General features: G+C 51.8%; 2 protein-coding genes and 1 long non-coding RNA gene across 3 annotated transcripts; 2 read left to right on the top strand and 1 right to left on the bottom strand.

Annotated features, from left to right (window-relative positions):
• Positions 1 to 12977: 12977 nt before the first annotated feature.
• LOC123641363 lies at positions 12978 to 13565 on the bottom strand. The gene is made up of 2 exons (XR_006736274.1): positions 13323 to 13565; positions 12978 to 13158 (listed from the first exon to the last, which is right to left on the bottom strand). It is a non-coding gene; the product is annotated as an uncharacterized LOC123641363 (long non-coding RNA).
• Positions 13566 to 13756: 191 nt separating this feature from the next.
• ZNRD2 (zinc ribbon domain containing 2) lies at positions 13757 to 15091 on the top strand. Its single transcript, XM_045556021.1, has 4 exons — positions 13757 to 13847; positions 13940 to 14091; positions 14223 to 14307; positions 14714 to 15091. The coding sequence occupies exons 1-4, from the start codon at positions 13829 to 13831 to the stop codon at positions 15055 to 15057; spliced, it is 600 nt and encodes a 199-aa protein (XP_045411977.1). The 5' UTR covers positions 13757 to 13828; the 3' UTR covers positions 15058 to 15091.
• Positions 15076 to 17811, top strand: FAM89B (family with sequence similarity 89 member B). Its single transcript, XM_045556022.1, has 2 exons — positions 15076 to 16233; positions 16979 to 17811. The coding sequence occupies exons 1-2, from the start codon at positions 15952 to 15954 to the stop codon at positions 17255 to 17257; spliced, it is 561 nt and encodes a 186-aa protein (XP_045411978.1). The 5' UTR covers positions 15076 to 15951; the 3' UTR covers positions 17258 to 17811.
• The last annotated feature ends 1381 nt before the right edge of the window (positions 17812 to 19192 follow it).

Below are 19192 nucleotides of genomic sequence, written 5' to 3'. Positions count from 1 at the left end.
AGGGTGTGCGGGCGGGCGGAGGCTGGGGGGGCGGTCCCCACCCCGATGCCCGCCCCGGCCGGAACCCGCCGCCGCGCTGGGCCATTTCCAGAGGGCCCTCACCTGGGACCGTCGGGCCGGCCCGCCGGATTCCTCCGGGCGGGGCGGGGAGGCCTGCGTAGCCCTCCCGCCCTGCCCCATCAACGCGGGAAACCGAGGCTGAGGGAGGACAGAGGGCCTTCCTCAGGGTCACACTGAGCAGGGAGGCCGATGGGGCTGGAGCCCAGGCCTGCCAGCTCTTCCCCAGTCTCCTCTGCACACGCGGGGGTCTCACAGCCCCCAAGTCACTTGTCGTTAGTGCTGATCCACTGCCCTCTGAGAAAAGGACTGAAAGGAGGGGACACCCTTTGGCTAGGGGCTCAGTGAGGTTCCAGGAGAAGCTCGTGGGGTCCAGAAGGGGAGCAGAAAGAACAAAGTTCTAAATCGGCCTCCCTGCCAATTCTCTTCAATGGCTTTCTGGTGCCCACTCTGCCACCTCCCCCCTTTCCCCTTGTCTGGCCAGGCTGGCGGGCCTGGCTCTGGGCCTCAGACACTCTGGAATCGCCAAGGTCTGAGCTCAGGGCCTGGCCCCCTTCCCAGGCTAACAGCCGGGAAGAGGGGAGCGCTGCTTGAGGGCCTGGGGCTAGGGTGGGGCACAGCAGGGCCCCTGGGCAGGGGTTGGCAGGGACTTGGAAAGGGTCTGGAGTTTGGTAGAGCCTGGAGAGGAGCCAGACTTGTCCACTGGGCTGGAAGGGAGGCTATGGTGCCTGGGGCACAGGCTGTACCGTGGGGCCTGCCAGGAGACCCCAGGATTCAGTATTTGACTCATAGAACTCAGCAGGGGGTGGGCAACCAGGGTACATCTGGGGAAGTATGCTGCCAAGTCAGGGCAGCACCAGACCCTCTCCTAGAGAGGCACCAGGGGTGGCAGTCTGATTTGGCAAGGGGTGAGGCATGGGGTGGGGTGGGTTCAGGGACTCACCTTCAGGCACACCTGTCCAGGGAACTCACAGTTGTTACTTTGAGGGTGAGTTTATTTGGGTAGCCTCAGGGCGACTGCGGGAAACCCTGTAGCAAGCCTCTGCTCAGTGTGCTCAGGCCCTGTCAGTCCAGCCTGCTGCAGGGCTGGGGGGCTCAATCCCTGTGCCCCCAGGGGCTCCCTGCTGCTGGATTCCAAGAGGGGGTGTGAGAGGCAGCCCCCACCCTCCCTCAGGGCTCACTGAGTCCACACTGAGGCAGGGAGTAATACCGAGTGCTTAACACCTGCCAGGCACTCATCTGAACCTGACCCTCCCCTTCCTACAGCCAGCTATGGCTCACCTTGGAACATAGCATGCTCCAGGCTTAGAGTCCTAATCTCTCTAAGCCTCAGTTTTCTTGCCTGTGAAATGGGAATCTATTCATTCAACAAACTGAGAACCTACCCCATGCTACGCTCTTGCCCACAAATAGAACCAATCCTGCCCTCCTGGGGTGTCTGTGCTGGGGGCAATAGACATGTGACAAATCAATTCACGCATAGCTGTGGCTACCACAGAGGTTGGTGCCATGACAGGGAAGAGCAGGAGCTGGGAGCAGGAGCAGTGGTGGGACCTGGGGAACAAAGGGACTTTTCCCCCCAAAGCTGGAGGCTGACCGGGAGATAGCAGGAGGCATTTAATGGGGGTGGCGGGGGTGGGGAGCCTCTGGGAGGAGCCTGTGAGGAAGAGACTATTTTTACAAAAGGCTTGTAGGGTTACGGGGTGGGCCAGAGAGCTAGGGGGGCAGCGGGGGGACAGCAGCTGAGTTGTGGGAGATGTAGGCCATGGTGAGGAATTTGGCTTTTATTCTCATTGTAAGGGGACTGTACCAAGCAAGAGAGGGTACTGCTGCCCTCATCCCAGGAGAGAAATACCGCTTGGACCCGTGGAGATGTATTTGGGAGGTAGAATCTAGAGACAGGTGAAGTGCAGGGTGCCCGAGAGGCAGGTGGCATGCATGGTCCCTAGGTTTCTGGCCTGAGCCCTGGGAGGGTGAAGAAGAGGAGAGGGAAACACAGGGAGGTGCCTATGGCTTTGTTTTGGACCTGCTGAGTTTGAGATGCTTGTGCATCGTCCAAGTGGAGATGCCTGAACTCAGGAGTCTGGAGCTCAAACAGGACATCTGGCCTGGAGACATAGTTCAGGGTCCTCAGCATACGGGGGCATTTACAATGGTGGGAAAGGATGGGCTCACTCGGAAAAGAAAAGGGCTCAGGGCGAGCCGGGGAGGTCACCTTTCCCAGGCAAAAGTCCCGGAAGGAGCAGCTGGAGAGAGTGGAGAGGACAGCCAGGAGCTGGTGCAGGAAGAGCCAAGAGCAGTGTTTGGGGAGGAGGATGTGGCCAGCAGTGTCTAAGGCTACTGAGGGTGGTTCTCAGGGGCTGCTGAGGGGACTCAGTGACAGGGAGTGATGAAAGCACCTAGCCTAGCAATAATGCTCAACAAATGTTGCCCGTTATTCTCACAAATTCCTGAAGCTCTCAGGGCCCAGCAGGAAATAGCTGAAACCATCTGGGCTAGCAACAGAGGGAAGCCCTTAGCATAACCAGGGAGGGCTGCCCCCCAGGCTGTGGCCTTCTGCAGAGACTTCAGTACCTGTCCTGCCCCCACCCCTCACCCCCACAGCCTTCAGGGAGGGCACTGGGGAAACAAATATTACCCTAGTCTCCTAGCCAGAAGTCTCCTCTCCAGCAGGGCCTCCCATGGGCTGAGCCAGAGAAAGGCTGAGGGCGGAGGAGCAAGCTGGAGAATGCAGAGTGGTCTGCAGGGTGAGCTGAGGCAGTCCCACACACGTGGCATCCTTGGCCTGCACACCTTCTCTACCCTCATCACCCCACGTGGCACCTCATTTTCCTAGACTCTGCCGACAAATTTTTGTCTCCAAGATGTATGTTCTCCTTTAAGTCCAAGGAGACAATGACCTTCGTGATCATTCCAGATTGTCCCTACCAATCACAGGTCTTCCCACGGCTACTCTGCTTACTCTGGTCCTTCCTCCACCTGGTGCCAGAGTCACCTTTTAAAACCTAACTCTACCATGTTACTCTGCTGCTTAAGATACTTCTAGTGGCTTCCCTCTGCTTGCCAGAACCTGCAAGGTCCTCTGTGTCTCTGAGATGCTGAGTTTGTTCCTCTGCTCTTCTGCCGCCAACTTTTAATGATCCTTCATGTTGGGGTTCCTGTGGATGTCATTCTCTAAAACAGCCATCCCAGAACCACTTGGGTCACATCACCTGTCTGTTTCCTCCCTGGCACTTGTCGAAGCCTGAAACTGTATTCTTCCTTGTGGATTTGTTGACTTTCTTATCATCCATCTCACTGCCCTCCGAGGAAGGCACAACCTTGTCTCCAGATCCTGGAACAGGGCCCGGCACACAGAGGGTGCTGACATTTGTTGGTTGATTGAATGGAGAGGCCACGAGAGTGCCCACTGTTGACCATGCACTTTACACTGTCATGTCATGTCATCCTCCCAGCCACCCTGCAAAGGGGAAACTGAAGCTCTGAAAAATAAAACAACTAGACTCAGGTCACCTGGTGAGTAAGATATGGTGATTGAACCAAACCCTGCCTGATCCAAAATCTATACAAGCTACTGGGGAGAGGAATGCCAGGGTCCCACAAATGTCCTGAAGATAGGTGGGTGAGGCTCCAAGGGCAATGAGGGGCTTTGCCAGAATGGGACAAAGAGGAGCCATGGGACCCAGGCCCAGGGAATGCTCAGAGTGCTTAAATGTTTGTGAGGCCCAGAATAGGTAACGGACTTGGCCAAGGTTGCACAGCCAGTCAACAGTAGAGTCAGGACTCTAACTCAGGGCTCCTGATGCCTCGCTAAGGGATTCGCTGGACAGGGCAGCAGCAGCCTGCATAATGAACGTTACATTCCAGGAGGCAGAATAGCACAGGGGTTGTTTCCAGTATTAGATTTCCTAGCTGCATCATGTACCAGCTGTGCGAATTGGGAAAATGCTTTAACTTCTCTATTTTCTCTCTCTTTTTTTTTTTAAGAGATGGAGTCTCACTATGTTGCCCAGGCTGGCCTCAAACTCCTGGGCTCAAATGATCCTCCCACCTCAGCCTCCCAAATAGCTGGGGCTACAAGTGTGCACCCAGCTTTTCTCAATTTTAAACAGAGTCAGTGAGCTAATATTTATGGGGCCCTTAGCAGATGCCTGCCACATAATGTTAGAGCCGGTTTCCCTCGGCCCCGGGAACAGAAAGACAGAGTCACGGAGGCTGCAAAGGCAAAGGAGTTTTATTTACTAGCTCGAGCTAGGGTCCAAGTCCCAGAGCACCAACGCAGTGGTCTCTTTACGAACCAGGACCCCGCCCTGGGGTAAAAACAAAGCCTTTATACTTTTTTTGCTGGAGTCTGTTGCTAGTTATTTCTGATAAGAGACTCTTTCCCAAGAGATTCCCTCCCAGGAGATTCTCTCCCCAAGGACACTCGCCCTGCACAGCCGGCCTCCCTATCAGGAAGCCACCTGCGGTGCGGTTTTTTTTTCTTTTTTTTTAACTGCATTTGAGCATGGTTTTAGCTCTTTATCGTAATCAAGGAATAAGCAAGCAAGCTTTGTGTACAGAAGCGGAATTTGGCTGTTAGCTAAGAGCAAAAAACAAGTCACCATCAAACAAACTAAAATATTGTTTTAGTCCTACTCTACAATAATAGGTACTAAATATGTATTAGCTCTTCTCATTGTTGTCTGGGTCTGGGAGCCAAGATGGGCTTAGTGGTGGGAGGCGGGTGGCTTATGGGGAGGAGGAGAATGGCCATTCCTGAGGGCTGACTGTGTGTCAGGCTCTGTGCCACCTCCATGTGTCATCCCTCTGAGTTCTGAATGTCTTTGGGAAACTTCTAGACTCTGAGGAAAGAAATGGCTCTCGGAGAGGGGTGGATGGGTAGAAGGGAAGGGGGCCACTCATTAGTTCTAAAGATGAGGGATGGGCTGGGCGCAGTGGCTCACGCCTGTAATCCTAGCACTCTGGGAGGCCAAGGTGGGTGGATTGTTTGAGCTCAGGAGTCCAAGATCAGCCTGAGCAAGAGTGAGACCCCGTCTCTACTAAAAATAGAAAGAAATTACCTGGACAACTAAAAATATATAGAGAAAAAATTAGCCAGGCATGGTGGTGCCTGCCTGTAGTCCCAGCTACCCAGGAGGTTGAGGCAGGAGGATTGCTTGAGCCCAGGAGTTTGAGGTTGCTGTGAGCTAGGCTGACACCACGGCACTCTAGCCCGGGCAACAGAGCCAGACTCTGTCTCAAAAAAAAAAAGATGCGGGATGGAAGTTTTGGAAGCCTGGAGGGGACAATTCTGCCCTAAAGCATCTCTCTGCAAAGACACTATTGAAAGTGGTTGTTATTAAGTCCCTGTGATGTGCCGCTTACTGTGGGGACCAGGATGACGAGCACTGAGAGATGGGATTAAAAAATGAAATGAACCTATCTTCACACTAGATAAATCAGAGAGGCTCTTCTGCCCTGCCACTCTTCTCCAACACAGGAGAAGTCTACCAGTGAGAACTCAGGCTTTGGGGGTGCATGGGCTGCCAGGATGGAGTCCAGCCCTGCCATGTCCCAGCTGCATGGCCAGCGATACACCACTCGACTGCTCCAAGCCTCAGCTTCCTCATCTGCGAATTGGGAATGATAATGAGACCTAACTCAGGTGTTAGCCTAAGGATTAGATGAGAGCCTTCATGGAAAGTTCCTAGCAAGGTGCCCGGCCCAAAGAAAACACAATTATTTTTATCAGTGTATTATCTGCTCTTTCCTATTTCACAGAAATGTCAGGTCAATTCTCATTGCAGTGAAGAACAAGAAAAAGAAAAACTGATCTTCTTTCAGTGCCTGTCAGTGTGGAAGCACAACGATGTAAGTTACAGTTCTCAGAGGCACGGTGATGTGGCATAGGTCACTCGTTACCACGTGAACCTGCCCCACCAGATGAACCAGTGGGTGGGGGAAGGCACTATAATTGAGCTGTGTGTGAACATGCTGCCGTGGTGTGCTCTACTACGTAGCAAACGGCCTCACTACTGCCATGTCATCAGTGCCACAGGGCGGGACAGATGTTGCGCTGGCTCACATGAAGGCATGATAAATTCTGTCGGCAGGGAAGGGTCTGAAAGAGCCCAAGCCCGCTGCTTCCCAGACAGCTGGTCGGTCCCATGACTGCTGTGAATAGGCTTTACCCCCACACTTGTGAGGACCTTCTTTCTATGTGCCTTCCCCTTGTCAAGGACTGTGAAGGGTCTGAGATTTTACCGCACTCGCAAACTAACAAAGTAACCTGCCACAGGTTTATGGATGCTGGCAGAAGGCATGAGAGTCCTGGGTCAGAGACAAAGGACTTTATCATGGCACAGCAAACAGCATGAGCATCAGCATACTTATGTCAGTTCCCCATGTCCCCAAGCCCCAAGGGGGTGATGCTGGTGGGCTTCCATAAATGCCTGTACACACAGTGGACTGCATTATGGGAGAGGAGCCTAAGCTTAGGGAACAAAGCCAGTAAGCATGCCTGTCTTTTGCTCTGGAGGGAGACACTATCTCCGTCTTCCATGGCTGTTCACTATACAAATGTCCTTGGAAAGAGAGTCCAGAACAAAGGCAATCTGTGCCTCACTTGCAATATGTGGCAAAATTCAAGAGATCCATGGAGAATTGTCTTACAATAATATCCACTCCTAAGTCTCACACTGTCTTGGCTTTCGCTGAATTTTTCCATGAGTATACCACTTCATTGGCAAATCTTATATCTGATCAACAGAGGCTAGAACCAAATCTGTTCAATTTGTCACATACAGCATTTAATTAAGGCTACTAGCAACAGGACTCCAAGCAGCAGGATGAGGCCAACTTTCAGTAATGACTTCAACCATGCCCTCCAGAGACCCAGCTGAACAAATACATAAAGCATCAGATCTACCTTACAAAGCCAGGTGGCTTTCTCCTAAGTCTCTGCATTGACCCTTCCACTTGGCCTGAAGCATTAATCCAGGCACAGCAAGACACACTAACAATTGCACAGACTCTGCCTTGACCCACAAGGAAGAAGTCCAGTGAAATTCTATCACCCACAACAACCTTGGTCAGTGAATACAGGCTGACCTGTATGACCAGAGTATCATTGATCACTATGACTAAAGTCAGAGAAAAATTTCAAGTCACTGTGTTTTCAGGAGAAAGCAAGTTATTGTGTGACTTCCACACAATATATTGAGGTATACAAATGTTTTAATTACAGACTTTTACTGTATGCAATTAACTGTATTTCACAACTAGCATCTTACAAAAAAGACAGTACCATTGTGCCTGTAAAAAGTACTTGAATTAAACAGAAAATTACATTACCATGTGAAACCACCAAATATCACAACTGTCAGGGTCTACAGTTTTGTTTTCTTCTTCAAATGTTATCGTGATGTCTTTTATGTGATATTTCATATCCAAGTTATAGTTTTATAATAAGCTCATTTACATTTCAGTAGTGCAGTCTGAGGTGCTTCTGGGAAGAAATGTGGAGCTCCCCCAATCAAGTGGAACCTACCTCAGTTGGCGGGTACAGATTGATGGCTTCCCTGAAGGCTGGTAGGCCTTAGTGCTCCCAGCTCAATTTGTTTTTTTTCTGTTTTATACTAGTCAAGTACAGTAGTGAGAAGGGGGGAAAGTAGTAGAATAAGGAGTTCAATCTGTAACTGACAGTGAGCCATCAAGTGAGATAAGTCACTGCCTTCGGACCAGCCTACCCAGCCCAATTTGAATAACTGAGTCTGGTCCTTGTTTTTGTCCATGCCACGTAATGACCGAGTGATGGCTACAGGAATGGGGATGGGGAAGATATCTGGAGGTGTTGGCGTTCACATGGGAGGTACAGGAGCTGAGGCTACTCCCTGTTGTTTCCAGTCTCTGGGTAAGGTTAAATGAAATGGCAATCAAGTCATGGTTGCAACCATCTGGTGGAGGATGGAACACCCAGAAGTCAGTTAAATTTAAGACACTTTCAGCTGTTTGGGGGAGTAGAACCAGGGTGTTTTCCTTAGTGAGGAAGGCTTCAGGAATGGCTTGGAAAGACAGAAGATCATTAATGTCTCTCCTTTTCCATATTCCCCAGGGTCTGAGATGTTCCTTTCCCGCACACCAGTCTTATTGCTTTCCTTCCTCTGTCATAAAATCAATATGTTCTTGTCCAGTAGCTATAACTTCACCTTTTTTCCCAGTCATCCCCTACTCACACCTTTCTTCCAGAAGAGTCAGGTACAAAAAGGACAAGGGCATTTGTATGAAACTCATAGGGATCCATTATGTCCCCACTCTGCATGTGGGCCATTGTCGAGGGACTCAAAAAGAGAGGTGTATACAACCAAGTACTACAGTTACTCTCATGATCCAGGACCATGTCAGGTCATCAGGCAGCTGGACCACAATTAAGTTTGAATCTCCTCGGCCCCCTTTTGACTAGGCTGCCACCTGGAGTGCCCCAACCAGGCTGGCCTAGAGTTGCTGTTAGGAGAAAGAAAGAAGAAGCATCATGTCCAGGAATGGTGAGTGTGGAACCTTGAATTTTCAAAATTGCTCTATACCCTACCCTTCTCATTCTGATCATTATGGAAGATGTAGCCAAGAGGAGATGGCCCCATTCTGGCAACAGCCACATTCAGTGATTGAACTGCCTCACTGGGTTATGTGGACCAGGGGGGAGAGCCAGAAATCTTCTCAATTTTTGAGGAAGCTCTTTCAGTGCTCAACAGATCCACATGCCTTTGGAAGGTAGGAAGCATGGTCCACCAAATACCTTGACTGTCATTCCATTGTTGAGTGGCTTTTGGGATAAAAGGTGCTCCATCATTAGACTTCAAATGCTCCAGAAAGCTGAACATATGACAGATTATTCTCAAAAACCAGTGGTTGGGGGGAGGGAGAATAAAGAGAAAAAGAAAAGAAAACCACAGTGGTGTGGCCAGAGTTGGTGGATCAGACTGGAACAGCACCACTCTAACACAAAAAAGTGTGAGGCATCACCAGTGGCCCCAAGGGGACCAAAGGTCCCATGTGTTCAATCTCTCAGGAATGGCCTCTCTCACGGTGGGACAAACAGATAAACTTTTGGCAAGAATCACAAGTCTGGCATGGAGTAGTAGACCCTGCATCAGCAGCATAGATTCCTTTACCTTGTGCCCATTCTGTGATGGTGGATGTGTTGCCATGTCTGGTATGATGACAGATCCAGGCAGAAATGAAGACAATCTGAGGAGTTTAGGCTCAATCAATGCTTGATTCCAGTCAGTCTCATCAGAGAATGGGCCCTCAGCATGGGCATCTACATAAGTGACTAGACAGTTTGATCAGCTATGATTTGTTTCCACAGTTAGCTACAAACATTGTCATTCAAAGCCCTATATTGGGTGGCAGGGTCATTATTACTGACATTACCTATTTCACATTTGGAGACTCCTTGACTCAGGCAACCACAACCACATTACTTTCAAACTGGACCTGCAAGGTTTGCACCCTCTGGCTGACCAGGCTTCAGCTGGTCAGTCTAGCTAAAGTTATGTCATTTTTGTTGATCTTTTCCAAGAACTAACTTTTGAGTTGATTTTCACTATCACTTTTTCTGTTCCCTGTTTCATTTATTTCCACTCTAATCTTTATTGTTTCCTTCCTTTTTGCTTGCTCTGAGTTTGGTTTGCTTTCTTCTAGTTTCTTAAAAGCTTAGGTTATTGATTTGAGATCTTTTTTGCTTTTCTAATATAAATATGGACACCTATAAATTTCCCTCTAAGCACTACTTTGGCTGCATCCCCTAAGTTTTGGCATGTTGTGTTTCTATTTTCATTAATCTCAAAGTATTTTCTAATTTTTCATGTGATTTCTTCTATGACCCTTTGGTTCTTTAGAAGTATATTGTTTAATTTCTATGATTGTGAATTTCCCAGATTCCCTTGTTATTGATTGCTAATTTTATTCCTTTGTGGTCTGAGAACACTTTCTATGATTTCAATCTTTTTAAATGTATAGAGACTTGCTTATGGCCTAACGTATAGTCTTTCCTGGCAATTGTTCCACGTACACTTGAGGAGAATAAGAATTCTGCTGTTGTTGAGTGGAGTGTTGTATAGTTGTGTGTTAGGACTCTGCTTGTCTGCTTGACTTGCATAGCTATGACTTTTTTTTTAAAGGAGGCAAACTTGATATGGGATATTTCTCCTCCCATTGGCATAATAACACCTCTTAAGTTTTTGCCTGTTTTAACATAAGGCTTGGGAAGTTTTCTAGGGCAATGGAGCTGTTCCCAAGAATTTAGCTAAATTTCTTTGGGCCAGTTTCTCATTCTCTACTGGGTCATCTTTATCAGCATTGTAAACCCAAACTAGGACAGAGAGACCAGATAGTATTCAATGCCTCACCTATGGTTTCCTACAGCAGTTTATCTGTCTCAGGAAAATCTCCTCGAGGACAAAGCTCCCCTACAGCAGCCAGGACCCATTGGGGAAAAACAACAACTCTGAGACCTCTTAACATCATCTCAGAATGCTTATAAGGTTGACATGATAGAACGGCTCAACTGTAAGATGGCCCAGCTGTTGCCATTCTTCCTTACCAAGCATCACATGCCTTGTCCCTCATCCCCCAAGTGAACCAGCCAAACTTCTAATGATTCATCTGTTTTTTGTCAATAATGGCAGTGAATTTCCTTCCATTTGTGTTTAGTGTGTGTGCATCTCTACAAATTATGTCTGAAAAGGGTTGTAAACTTCTGTATTCCCAGGATGATTCATAGTACTGGTTGTTACAGTGAAGCAAACCTGAGGCTAATCGTGAGGAACCCCTCCATTCCCCAACCCTACTCAGAGAAGAGTTAGCAGCAACCAGGGAAATGTCTGGCAGCTGACTTTAAACCTATTTCATGGTACTTGGCCTGCAAGCACCTTGCTAATTCTGCCTCATGAACAGCAAATAAAGCCAAAGACCATTTATCGTTTGGTTGGTCATACAATGTGGTCAACATGTATGCTACCAATTCTGTGGCCTTCCCTCAAAACCTGTTAATCTGCCCGTGAGATCCTCATCCTTCTGTCAGCATCCCATCCTCATTGCCAAAACTGTCAAGAACTGTGCAAGGTCTAAGATTTTATTCTACTTTCAAACAACCAAGTAAGATGGACACAATTTCTAGATGCTCACAGAAGACATGAGACTTCTAAGTCAGAAACAAAGGACTTCATTACAGCACAGCAAGCAGCATGAATGTGAGCATATTTGTGTCACTTCTCCTTACCTTCAAGTCCAAGGAAAGCAATGCAGAGGGACCCACATGGATGCCTACAGGCATGGTGAATTGTATTACAAGAGGGACCCAAATCTTTTATAATGGGCAGTAAGTATGTGTGCCCTTTGCTCTAAAGGGAAACATTATCTTTGTGGTCCAAGGCTGCTCACTATACAGACATCCTTGAAAAGACAGTCCAGAACAAAGGTAGTATTGTCTCTGCTCACAAGACCTGCATAAATGTGAAACACTGGAGAAAAATTGTCTCCCAGTACCACTCTCCTCACATCTCCTTACCAAATCCTCACAGCGACCTTACTAAATAGGTATAACCAGCCCTGTTTTAGAGATGAGAAACTCAAGTCCAAACAGATGAAGTAAATTATTCCAGGTGATCCAGAATCAAACCCAGGCATGCCTCATTCCATTTCTGTGCCTTGCCCACTCTACAGTGGAACCTGAGGAAGGGAGGGACCCTGAGAGGAAAAAGGTGATGAGAATCCTCTTGAGCAGTAGAGGAATGCAGAGAGAGTGGGAGGAGATGAGGGACGCCAAGGAGCAGATTTGTAGGACCTTAGAGACCATAATAAGGACTGTGGATTTTTGTCTAAGTGTGATGAGGAGATGCCAGAAAATTTTGACAAAAAGCATGTCATGAGCTATATTTTAAAAGAATTACTGAGGACAGGGTTCAGTGGCTCATGCCTAGCACTTTGGTAGGCCAGGTTGGGAGGATCGTTTGAGGCCAGGAGTTCGAGACCAGCCTGGGGAACACAGTGAGATTCTGTCTCTACAAAAAATTAAAAAATTTAAAATATTAGCTGGCATGGTGGCACGCACCTCTAGAGTCACAGCTACTCAAGAGGGCTGAGGCAGGAGGATCACTTAAGCCCAGGAGTTTGAGGTTGCAGTGAGCTATGATGATGCCACTGCATTCTAGCCTGGGCAAGAGAGAGAGAGGGAAAAAAATTACTGGTTTCCTCTCTGTAAAATAGGGAGAATAGTACCTACCCCATAAAGTTATCAAAAGGAGTAAATGAAAGGGATTAAGCAGGAAGATGAGGGTAAAGGTCTTAGCTGGTGCCAGGCAGAGTAGGCAGTTGAGTGATTATTGGCTACGATGATGACACAGAGCGTGCACTGAAGAATTCGGGGTGGGGCTGGGAGCTGGAGACAGTAATGACATAGAGGGTCTGTGCAGATAGGCTGGAGTCCAAGAGCTGGTTCAGGGACAATTCCTCTAGTCAACCTGGCAAAAATGACCTGGGGTACAGTCCCCGAGTCAGGCACACTGCCACCCAACAGGCTGCTGGTAGATCGAGAGAGTGAAGAGGGGCACAGGGCTCTCTAAATAAGCTGGAGGCAGCAAGGATCATAAAATGGCAGCTCCAGGGGGTCTATGTAGGAGGAAGATGGGGCCAGGAGGAGAGCACTTCAGGTAAGATTGAGCGAACATGTCCTCTTCAAAGAAAGAGGTTGCTGATGAGATCATGGAAGTCTAAGTCCGACCTCCTTTTCCACTGCCCTGGTATACAACCTCCAGGCCCAGCAGATTGCACATCTGGGAGCCCTGCCTGCCCCATCTGGCTTCTCTGAACCTAATAAGGGAGAGAATTCGCATGGAAAAAGAACACAGAAAAGAAAAAAATCACCAAGGCCAATGTTCAGGAAGCACTGGTAATTTTAACTTGCAACTCATCCAAGAAGAGCCTAACAGTCACAAGTGTATGTAATAAGCTCCCCATCCCCATCCTCCAGCATGCATCATCACTCAGCTGCGGCTGGAACCGAGACTGTGCATGTCCAGCATAGCGCTATTCACTCAGCGAGCTTTTTGAGGGCTGAAACTTCAAAAAATGGTCAGCTTAGGGGAGGACTTTGCTTCAGTTCCAGGCTTCAGGAGGCGGGGTGGGGGTGGGGGAGGAGACAGACGAGGACACCAAACATGCAGAAGAGGAGGGGTCCTCAAATAGTCTGAAAGCCAGAATGATCCCCGCCTGGCCTGCCTTACCAGTCGAAGTGAGAGGCACTAAAGCCTGAGAAGGCCCGTCACGCCTCCAAAGGGCCGTTTGCAATGATTACGCTTGTTGTGATGACGCCACTACCCCGCCTGCCCTGAGCTCTGCCAGTGTAGAAAAGGAAACCCCAGGGGAGGTAGAGGCCAGCGGAGATTTCTCAAGCTAAATGGTCCCTTCCAACCGCGACGGGCAGGAAGGGCGACCCTGCGAAGCCACTTCCAGGTCTTGCGACTGGAACACAGTTACCACGGAGACGCCCTCCTGAGGCCCCGCCCGTCTAAAGCTTCCGTCCTCTGGATTCTCGCTGCCAGACGCGCCTCCAGGGCAGGGTCAAGTCTGCAGCAGACACGCCCCACTCTGGGCACTTCGAAGTCTGAGGACCGCGCCGAAGCGTCACATCCGCCCTCATCCTCGGCCGGATAGAGAAGGGGCGGAGCCGCAGAGGTAGGCGCTCCACTTGTGCGTCACTTCCGGTGAGCTCAGCGGCGACAACGGCAACATGGCCCTGAACGGCGCTGGTGAGGACTTGGGCTGCAGGGCTGTGGCTGCGGGGTACGGGAGGCAGTCAGCTCCGGCAAGACCCCCGGCTCCTTGTGCCTCTCTTCCCCAGAAGTCGACGATTTCTCCTGGGAGCCCCCAACTGAGGCAGAGACGAAAGTGCTGCAGGCACGACGGGAGCGGCAGGATCGAATCTCCCGGCTCATGGGCGACTACCTGCTGCGCGGTTACCGTATGCTGGGCGAGACGTGCGCGGACTGCGGGGTGAGGAGAGACTCGGGCGAGTGCCTGGGGATGCGGTCGCGGGCCAGGTCGCATGATCTTTTTTCAGCTGTCCCCTCTAGACCCCATCGCCAGCTGTCTCACCCCTGCCCTGTGTGCTTTCTGATCCCTAGACGATCCTCCTCCAAGACAAACAGCGGAAAATCTACTGCGTGGCTTGTCAGGAGCTCGACTCAGATGTGGATAAAGATAATCCGGGTGAGGGTCAGGGGAGAGGGGGTTCAGTGGAGAAGAAGCGTAGTGAGTGGTGATAGAAGCCTGGGAACAATAAGCCTGGGAGGTGATAACCTGTGGGTAGGCGGGGGGAGAGGGGAAGACGCTTTCCCCTTTTGGGACTACTCATTCAGTAAGAGCACCAAGCGCCTCCTGTGTGCCAGACACTGCGAGAGAGTTTGAGCTCAATCAGGCACAGTCCTGATGGAGAGATGAAGCTGGGGCATAAATAACTGTGATACAAAGTAGAAAGTGGATGAATTGCCTTATAGTGGAGGCAGGGAAGACACCTCAGCCACAGAAAGGGCAGAGCAGTAGAGAGAAAGGAGGTGACTTAGGCCTCAGGTGGGCCAGGCATCGTGACCATTCCACCCACTTTCTCCTCTTTTAGCTTTGAATGCCCAGGCTGCCCTCTCCCAAGCTCGGGAGCACCAGCTCGCCTCTACCACAGAGCTCCCCTCAGCCTCTCGGCCTGCCCCTCAGCCCCCAGTACCCCGGCCGGAGCACTGTGAGGGAGCTGCAGCAGGGCTCAAGGCAGCCCAGGGCCCACCCGCTCCTGCTGTGTCTCCAAATGCAGGTGTGGTGGCCTGCACACAGGCAGCCCTCCTGCAGAAGCTGACCTGGGCCTCAGCAGAGCTGGGTTCTAGCACCTCTCTGGAGACTAGCATCCAGCTGTGTGGCCTTATCCGAGCATGTGCGGAGGCCTTGCACAGCCTGCAGCAGCTGCAGCACTAAAAGATGCCCCTGAGAAAAACCCTCTAGAAAAACAGCTGTTCCTCTGTGTGGTTCGTTCGTTTCTTGGTTCTGAGTATGCATGCCGGCCCCAGCTCCACTCACCTTTTTCCTACTTTTGGCTTTTGTGCCGTCTTCTCTCCTTGATGCCCTGAAAGATGAGTTGAGCTTGTTTCAGCTCAGTTTCCCCTGTCAGAGGATAAGGGAGTAGGTAGAGGGTATGTGATACCCCTTTTCTGAGGAAAAGGCTGTCGTCTTTTCAAAGCTAGGATTAAGAGGGGTGGTCTCTGGCAGCACCCCTGCAGCCTCATGGGCCATCCAGTGCCCTTCCCCACCTGCGAGTGAGATTTTGGGTTCCAGTCTCCTTGGTGGCTTCCCCACCTTTCGCTGAGCATCCTGATTCTATTATCCTGTGCCATCTCATGCCCACCCTGGGTACTCAGACACTGACAGGAGGTTGTGGTGACCCAAGCAACAGGTTGCACGTTAGGAGCCAAGTATGGACTTGTCCCAGTGTCCGCCCCCCATTTTTAGAACCTTTTCCTTGAGAGAGTAATTGGGCAGAACAAAATGTGTATGTGGAGGAGGGTAGCAAACAGAACCGAGAAGGAACCGCTCCTGCCCCTTTTTCTGTCTACCCTTCGGTGGGTGCCCGATTGCCTTTTCTCTGCTTTGAGCAACGTGGTCCCACAGCCGTTGCCTTTTTAAGAGAGGCCCGGCCCAGCGGAGGGGGTGGGGCAGAGGCGGAGCCTGCGGAGCTGGGGAAGGAACAAAGCGCGGCCTGCGGGCGGCGGCTGGGCTCGGCCAGCGGGCCGGGGGTTGCGGGGCCTGCGGGCGGGGACCCGGGCGGAGCGTTGGAGGGAAGGAGGCGGCATCGCCGTCCGCGCCGGCCCGGTCATGAACGGGCTGCCCTCAGCCGAGGCGCCGGGTGGCACGGGCTGCACCCTGGCCGGGCTCCCGCCGCTTCCGCGCGGCCTCAGCGGCCTCCTTAACGCGAGCGGGGGCTCGTGGAGGGAGCTGGAGCGCGTCTACAGCCAGCGCAGTCGCATCCACGATGAGCTGAGCCGCGCCGCCCGCGCCCCGGACGGGACCCGCCACGCGGCCAGCGCGGGACCCGCTGCCGGCCCACGTCGTCCTGTTAACCTCGACTCAGCGCTAGCTGCGCTGCGCAAGGAGATGGTGAGTGGTGGGCGATGAGCCAGCTGGGCTGGGGGCTGCTGCGGAGCAAGAGGGTCCCGGGGCGGAGCGTAGAGGTGTGAACCCGGACAGGCAGCCTGGGTCTCAGAGCACCTCCAGAAGCCCGTTGGGTCACTGGAGTTATAGTAACAATAATTAGTAATAGTGGCCGGGTGTGGTGGCTCACCCCTGTAATCTTAGCATTTGGGGAGGCAGAGGTGGGAGGATCACTTGAGGCCAGGAGCTTGAGACCCCATTTCTTCAAAAAATACAAAAATTAGCCGGGTGCGGTAGTGCGCCTGTAGTCCAGCTATTTGGCAGGCTGAGGCAGGATGATGGCTTGAGGATGTAGTGAGGTGTGATGACACCACTGCATCTAGCCTGGTAAACAGAGTGAGACCCTGTGTCAAAAAACAAAAACTTCCAAGATAATTGGCTCAGAGCAAAGAAAAAAAATTAGTTACTGTTTGTGGCAATAGCTACCATATATTTTAAAATGTTTTACTCATGTTACTTCATTTCATCCTGCTAGATTCGTGTTATACCCATTTTACAGATGAGGAGGGTCAGTGACTTACCTAAAGTTTCACAGCTTGCAGGTGGTATCTGATGTTCACAGAAACTTTCATTTAGGATGATGCAGAAAGACTAGCAAGGACATGGTTTGGGCTGGGGGCCCTGGATTCCAGGAGGTTGGGACTGGGGGTGGCCTGGACCCCAACTCCAGCCCACCCTCAGTTGTCTGCAGGTGGGGCTGCGGCAATTGGACATGTCCCTGCTGTGCCAGCTGTGGGGCCTATATGAGTCAATCCAGGACTACAAACACCTGTGCCAAGACTTGAGCTTATGCCAGGACCTGTCATCCTCCCTGCACTCGGACAGCTCCTACCCACCTGATGCCGGCCTATCTGATGATGAGGAGCCTCCTGATGCCAGCCTGCCCCCTGACCCACCGCCCCTTACTGTGCCCCAGACGCACAATGCCCGTGACCAGTGGCTACAGGATGCCTTCCACATCAGCCTCTGAAGAGCTGGGGGGTGGGTGGCATGCACCCATGCAAAAGGCTCAGAAGCTCACTCGTCAGCAAGTCCTCAGACTGCAGTGCCTGCTCTTTCCCCCTTACCGCCTCACCTCACAGGAGGGCAAGGCCTGTGCCACCTCAGAGGCAAAACTGCCAACCCCTCTCTCTCCTGTCTTGGGTTAGCTGGCACTGGGGCCGGTACCTAGGTTATAGCCTCTGCCCATGGCACTGGGCCTCCACTTTTCCCACACATGTGTGTCCCCAGCTTGGCCAACCCTCATTTTGGCGATGTGGCCCAAAGCATCTTACTCTCCCCTTGGCGTCCCTGGGATTGGGATGAGTGCCTGGCTCCTATCTCCTAGCCTTTTGTTGCTACTGGCAGCTGCTGGCTCAGGGGCATCCCACCTCTGATCTCTGGGTTCCACTCCCCTGGACAAGGGCTCCAGGACCCGTCCTTGCACCTACCCACGGCCACGAGGGCCATAGGCTCCATGCTGGATATTTAAGTTTAGGGGCCAGCCTCCTGGGCGCGTAGATAAATAAATACTCTCTCAGCGTTGTTGTGTTCTGACTGCCTGGTTCTGGGGCGGGAATATAGCGGTGTTCCTGGCAAGTGCGGCCCAGCGCTCCGTCGGCAGGTGGCGCCCGAGACCCCGCGTGGAAGACGGGCTGAGCAGCGGCGGGGTGCGAGTCCGCCCTCCCCGGGGCGGGGTTGGGGAGCGTTCCAGGCTGGCCGAGCCTGGCTCCACGGCTGGGTGACTGCGGTCGAGTCACTTCCCCTCTCAGGCCGGCGACCTCAATCTCCCAGCCGCTGCTCCCTCCCCCCCGCCCCTTCCCAACTCGCTTTGGGCTTTCCCGGCGGGCCGGGAAGGAAGAAGTAGCAGCCGCCCATCTTGAGGAGAGAAACTTTCCACCCCGCGTGAGGGCGGAGTTGGGGCAGCACAGGAAATGGGTGGGCGGGAGTCAGCGGACCAAGGGGCCCCTCGGCTGGAGAAGGGAAAGGAGCCTTAAGGAAGAGCCTGGCAGCCAGTGCCCTGCGGGGGGAGAAAAGAGCAGCAGAGGGTAGAGGGGAGTGAAGGTCGCAGTATCCCGGGCCTCCCCAGAGGCCGGGCAAGCCCCGGAAGGGGGATAGGGCCGGTGGCGGTGAAGAGTGGGGTCCCAGACATCCCCATTCCGCACTTAATCTCATGTCGACCGTCCAGCTGCCCCCGCAGCACCAGGTAGTGGCCTTTACGTTGGTATGTAAAACGCTTCCTTTTACAGAGGAAACCGAGGACCACACCGCTGGGACTGGGAGCCAAACCCAGGTGTCAAGCCCACCAGAAGCCTGCACATTCGGGGACAGTGGGTACTCAGACCCTCTACACACACACTACACCTGACAACTTCCTGAGTCGGGGAGAAGAGGAGAGGCCACGAGATTGCACACTTGGCCGTAGAGGCATTTCATCCCCAGTCCCTGCTGAACAGTCACTTGCCTCCTGGAGATGCCATGCAGCTGGCACCCCTGGCAGATCTGATATCCTGTTCAAACCGAGTATTTTGTTACGTAACAGGCTTTGGTCCATTCACAAACCTTGCTGAGCAGCAGTAGAGAACAAACCAATGTGTCGTTGCCCCAGGCAGTTCTCTAACAGGGCCTGACACCTGCAGACGCTCATTACCATGCTGGGCGGGAGGGTAGGCGATAAGGGCTCTAATCTAGGTGTTAAGCGAACCGAGCCGCTAACGCCCAGGGCAGGCTTCCTGGGGAGGGAGAATAAACAAACACACACGCAGGCACACTTTCCCCGTGTCCGTGATAATGAATTCCATTTAATTAGACATAGCAAAGTCAGCCAGGCTCTGTGCTAAATGCTTTCCCAGGTTGCATCTTCCTAATGACTATAAAAGGTGGAACTATGATTATCCCCATTTAACAGATGTTGAAACTGAGGTTC

Source organism: Lemur catta, chromosome 7 (assembly GCF_020740605.2).
Source record: "Lemur catta isolate mLemCat1 chromosome 7, mLemCat1.pri, whole genome shotgun sequence".
NCBI classification, from domain to species: Eukaryota; Metazoa; Chordata; class Mammalia; order Primates; family Lemuridae; genus Lemur; species Lemur catta.
This window is presented reverse-complemented; position numbering and strand designations above follow the sequence as displayed.